Consider the following 5979-nt stretch of genomic DNA (forward strand, 5'->3'; position numbering starts at 1 on the left):
ATTCAGCAAGGAACACTTAAAAAAAAAAAAAAAAGAGATAGTAATGTGAAACCAGCTGTCAGAAACATCTTTGTTTTGGAAAGTTGGTTCACAGGTAGTTTCAATGAGAACTTGAACTCAGAACAAAGCACTGAAGACACAGTAAAGAGTTCAACCCAGTGCAGCATAGTTCTTTTCAAGTATTATATTGTTTTAATGGCATCTTGGAGCGGGAGCTTTAGCCCATTGAAATGTCGCTTAAAGGACAGGTTCTTCTGTCACTAGCTGGAGCTGTGTGGATGAAATGATCACAATAGAGTGTTGTAATGCATTTTAAAAGTGTGAGAAATCAGTTTGTCTAGACTAAGAGTGCGCCTACAGGGAATAGGAATTTTAGAGCTTCTGTGCTCTTTAGGTGTCAAGTATGTGATAGATGCCAAGCCTTTTTATTCCATATCTTTGGCAACAGCTCAGCTATGCTACAGTACCTTACATGTCTACAGCAAGTAAAAACAATGATTTTATGTCAGGACAACTTGGGCTTCAGAAACCAGAAACTCATTGTCCTAACAACTGTTTGTTCAATTGCCAGGTTTAAAATGGGGAAGATATCAATAAACAATTGCTAGATTCCCAGAAGGCATGGAAACTTTAGCTATAATGAATCAAAGTGTGAAGAGCTAGCCACACTATGTAGATATTTTAGTTTTGGAAAGTAGGCAGATATTAATTTTCACCTTGAAAAGATTTTTATGGGATGAATCCTATATTATTAGTAAAATAACTTGGATATTTTAGTTTTGGAAAGTAGGCAGATATTAATTTTCACCTTGAAAAGATTTTTATGGGATGAATCCTATATTATTAGTGAAATAACTTTGATTTGGAAGCAACTGAGTGTCACAAAAACGATGGCTTGAAGGGTCTTCTGGTTTGTCTGGGGTTTTGGTTTTATTTTCATCCAGATGAACAAGTCTAGGCATATCTTTACTATGGTTACTTCGTAAGTATAGCATTTGCTGGTTTTTAATACTCTTTTTAGATTGTGTTCTTTATACATTAATGTGTAATACTTTTATGATTCTCTGGTGTGGAGGCTTCAAAAGAGGAAATTCTATATGTCAGTAATATTGTTTAACATAGTGTCTTATTTTAATAATTGCAGATAGTTCTGGAACAATTCAAAACCCTCTAAATCTGAAGCATAAAATTCATAATGGACATATGAATTGCTGAGAATAACAGTAGTAAAAAAAAAAATCATATTTTTGAGCTATTTTGAAGCTTGCATATTTTGAGGTATTTGATGATAACAAACCCAGAATTTTTGCATGTAGGAAATTATTTCAGAGGGGAAGACGAAATTTTTTGTGAGTATTCTTACATTTTCTCAATAGGCATGTGTGTTAAATACAGAAATAAAGGCCAATGTAGTAGCCTATTCCTATAAAGAGACAAGCAGAAACATTGAAGCCCCACCAAACTTTACTGCAGGTAAAAAACCCTTTTTGTTAAACAAAGCACTTCGCCAATTCAAATAAGAAAACTTTAAGCTATTTCCTTCTAAAACTGTGGTTTAAGCTTCAGCAGTCAGAAATGCCAGTCTGTCAGGAGATGTTTTACATGTGTGTTGCAACATTCCAGTGACTAGTAGTCTTTCATATCACTGCTAGACTCTTCTTAAAAATAAACATTACTTGGTCCTAGTGAAAGCATTTATAATGGAATTGTTAAGATATTTTGACAGTTTCTTTTGGTAGTCTGGGTAGAAATGTCAGAAGTTGGAAAATTAGTGTGCATGCTTGTTTGTTTCCCCTGCTGATCTAATTGCAAAGACAAGTCAAATGCTTTAAACTTGCTCCCTTGTGTAGTTTTGAGGGACCGATCTCCCAAAATTTATTTTCTGAAGTAAAATGAAAAATGAGACTTGCCTCATTTCGAAGGATGATCTGGTGGCAGCATCAAGAGCTTTTAAGTTTGCCACAAAACAAAATCCCATAAAGTTAGTAGCTACAGACATGGAAAGCCACAGTGTTTTATTTAAACTTGTTTGCCTTTTAATTCCAGTCACAGCAGTACTGGCGAGATGAGTTCAATATGCCCAAAGTTTTACTGCACTTTTTTGGACTTTTACCACTTTACTATTTGTTCCTGGAGAGAGGAGGGGAGGGGAGGGCAAGGAGGGAGACCAAGGAGCTCCCACTGGCCTTTTAAGTATGTAAGGAACAGGAGTAGTTTAGTATCCTTAGAGATGGATTTGATGTTTGACTTCACTCTTACTAGGGTGAACTGACAAGTTAATTTTATGTAATTACTGTTTAGTTTTTAGCGAGAAAGTTCACTTTGATTATATCAGATGCTGCTAGAGTAATTTTTTACAGCAATTCTTGTGAGGTTTTTCTCTATCTTATTCTTTGTTAAAGTCAGTTAATATTTTTAGGCTGGTTTTGTGATCCTTTAATTTTTATCTTTGTTAGGTTTATTTGTCGAGGGCTCACTAGCCAAGCCTTAGTCGAGGTGGGCCTGCTAATACTGACTGTATACAATGTTACAAGCCTTTTTTTTTTTTTTTTCTTTGGAGGTTGGAATCTCCTGAATCCTTTTATCCTTCACCAAAATACTGAAGAATGTTACCAATATCAATTGCTCCTCTCTTGATGTCGAACACCAACAGAAGAATTGACTCTGAAAAGCTGATATTCATAGCTTGAAACACAACAAGGAGGTCAATTTTATGTAATAACTACTGGTTAGAGAAATAAGAGAGCTGAATTCTAGTACTTGCTCTGGAGTCTCAAACGAACGATAGATTATTGTGCGAAAGATAACCTCCTGCCTTGTCCTTCATGCTAAGCATAGCTTCGTGAGTCAGCATGAATGTTGGTGCCTCTTAATTATATACAGACTTAAACCCAAGTGAAAGCGCTTACAGGGCAGCACCTAGTTGGCTGGCTAAGATTTTGGTGAATAGTCCTGTTCATACGAAGTTTAGACTCCTAATGGTAATCTAAAATTTCGGGGTTTGTCAATGTTTCAGTCTGTGCTCTGATATTTTCTTTAAGAGAGAAAGAAGAGTTTATACATTTCCACATTTGCTTTAGCTGGTGCAAGTTGGGAGCAATCCTGTGGTCAGAGGAGGGGAGGGAATATCCTGTCCCTCCTCTGGCACTAGCAGTTGTGTAGCTGGGAGATGAGCAGGTTCAGGTGACTGATCCATGCAAAATCAAATTCAGCCGGGGGAAGCAGGATGATAGCAGCCCCAACATGTATCAGCTTCACTTTTGTACAACTAGACACATAACATACTTCTCTGCAATTATTTTTTTTTGTAATTTAAAAAATAAAAATAAAGCATGAAATTCTGTAAAAAGCATGAATGGTATTATTTTACAAGCCTTTTACATGAACCCTTTTTAACAAGTTCCATTGTGTTTTTCATAGGATATCACTACTTTAACTGGTGTTCCCGATGAGCACATCAAAACCAGAAAAGTTCATATTTTTGTTCCAGCACGTAATGCAATGCAGGCAGGAGTTAACAATACAAAGAAATGGAAGATGGAATTTGATAACAGAGAGCGCTGGGAGAACCCTTTAATGGGCTGGGCATCCACGTGAGTAGTTACTGAATTTGGAAATCCTTTTCTTCTATATTTGGCTCTTACTGGTCATGTGAATTGTAAGTTTGAAGTGTCCTTTCTACCTGTAAATCTGCTTGTGTTTTAACAGTACTTACAGTAAGTGGTTGGGTTTGTTAGTCATATGGTTAATGATCTGCTAGGTTTAAAAGCAGATTTTAGCTCACAACATCATCTGGAAGAGTTTGAAGAAGGTGTTAACAACCAGAAATTTCAACAGTTACATTTGTGATGACGTTTATCCATGCCAGCATCAGGAAAGAAGGTTATTAGTTACCTGAAGCAGTATATTCTTCTGAGCTCTCAGTTGCATCTTTTAAATTTGGTTAAATATAAAATAACAATACAAAGCTTCTGGATTTTTATTTTTTTTTTACAAAGTTATATAAAGATCCTGAAGATCTGAAGTGAGGAGCCATAAGGAATTTAAAAAAAAAAAAACCCAAACCTGTTGAAAATATTACACTGTTTGCTTCAGTGTTGCTAATACTAGTAGTAAAATCTTTTAAGTATGCCAGAATCTAGAAAGGTACTAATTTTAGCTAAATATGCTGTAATTTAGAGATGTAAGTATAACTTAGATGCAGCTAGTTTTTAATTCTTTTTTCCCTATATAAATATTCTACCTACATTTTACAGCATGGTTAGAATTTCTGTAAGCTGTGAGGACTATGCCAGCGGTTCTTCTGTCAATATTGTAATTTTGATTTGAAGCTGTCTTGTTTGAGACATATTCAGAAAAGTTAATTATTCTACATAAACAAAAATCAACCACTAGGGATTATTTTTCAAACTTCAGAAAGGATACACTGTGTATTGAAAATGTCTGGCTGCAATCATATTAGCGCTTACAATCAAATAACACAAAATTCTATGAAGAAAAACTTAAAACCTTAAATATGAAATAATTTGAGGATGTATTTTTTGAGATTTATTAACATTCTAAATCCAGTCACAGAATGATTATTTTTCTTTTTTTATTTATTTATAAAATAAATGTATCCAGAAATATTAGTTCAAAGTGACTTTGAAATCAAGTCTTCCTGTTATGTTGGTTTCCCATAAAAAATTGAGGAAGCTCACAACCTGTAACATCTCAGTTGTATATTGCAAAGCATCAGGGAAGCCAAGCTCAACTGTCTGTAGACAAGAAAAAAATGATATGAATTAAAATATTAATCGTATTAAAATGGTCTGTTAAAATACCTATTTTAAAACTTTAAGCCTGTATATAACAATGACCTCATATTAAGCATGTCCTAGGGTTTTTCACCATGTCATTTTAAGCATATTTAAATTGCTGTTTCAGAGGATGAGATTTCAATGATTTAACACATCTGTGCCTTGGATGACTTGACTACTGCAAGTAGCTACTACATTTAGCAAGTAATGATTGGGTTGTTTCACAGGGCCTAAATTAGTTAAGTGATAGGCTGTTGACCAGCAATACACCTTTCCCTCTTACCTTGTGTGCCTCCCAAGTGTCTAGCCACTAAAGTATGGTCTATTTATACCACTGCACAGATTATAACACTGTAGCAGGTGCTAGTAACACCTGCTTTAGTTCAGGTTGAATTTAACTTTTCTTCTAATCCCCCTTTGCTTTTCAGCTGACTTCAGCCTCCACAAACAAATTGTTTTCTGGGTGGAATTTTGCATGATCTCAGCCAAAGTAGTGGATTTTAACCTTTCTAACAGTTATAACCATTCGTGCTAAATAAACCACCTAGAAAAATGAGCCATCGCGCTGGGGGCTTACCTGTATGTTACATTGTCCTGGAGTGAATTTATTGTGGGAATTTAAAAAGGAATGGCTGTTTTAAATGAATCCATCTCTGCATGCGTTTTTATTTTGGGCTAGGGAAAGGAATATTTCCTGTGTAAGGAAGCTCCAGGCAGGCCAAAAGCAAGTGCTGTGTTGAGAAGTGACAGTGCTAGGTTAAGGGTTTTGTAAACTAGTTTGTATCTGTTCATTTTTTAAGGAATCCTCACAAAAAACTAATAATGGATATTATGGTAATTTCAAATTACCATTCAACACCCAGAAATACCTAAGAAGAGTTTCTTCTCTTCAGATTTCATTTCTGCAAAGAGCAGTTCTTAGAAGTTTTCCCATTTACTTTTGAATGATGTAATGGGATTAGTGGATTAGAGCCCTTTAGGGTCTAGGGATTAGAGCCCTTTTCCTCTGAGCTCAACATACTTACTTACCTGTAGATCTCTGCTATATTTCTGTCATTTTACCATCTTGTTTGCTTTTTCTGTTGCATTTGTTGTTTCTTGGATATAGTTTTTTTCAGTGAAAATTATCCAGTTGTAAATCTAAATAAAATGGACCCATGGCATTTTTTTTTTTAGTTGG

At 35.1% G+C, this 5979-nt stretch overlaps 1 protein-coding gene across 1 annotated transcript in view; it reads left to right on the forward strand.

The window, feature by feature from the left end:
* Nucleotides 1–1376: 1376 nt before the first annotated feature.
* Nucleotides 1377–5979, forward strand: part of NDUFS4 (NADH dehydrogenase (ubiquinone) Fe-S protein 4, 18kDa (NADH-coenzyme Q reductase)) — a gene marked incomplete at its 5' end in the record, with an annotated part of 11071 nt that continues 6468 nt past the window's right edge. The window contains 3 exons of the mRNA XM_009701637.1: nucleotides 1377–1473; nucleotides 2884–2981; nucleotides 3421–3593. Of these exons, the coding sequence (XP_009699939.1) occupies nucleotides 1377–1473; nucleotides 2884–2981; nucleotides 3421–3593 (368 nt within the window). The remainder of the gene's footprint in view (nucleotides 1474–2883; nucleotides 2982–3420; nucleotides 3594–5979) is intronic.

Source organism: Cariama cristata, unplaced genomic scaffold (assembly GCF_000690535.1).
Source record: "Cariama cristata isolate BGI_N322 unplaced genomic scaffold, ASM69053v1 scaffold11396, whole genome shotgun sequence".
Classification (NCBI taxonomy): domain Eukaryota; kingdom Metazoa; phylum Chordata; class Aves; order Cariamiformes; family Cariamidae; genus Cariama; species Cariama cristata.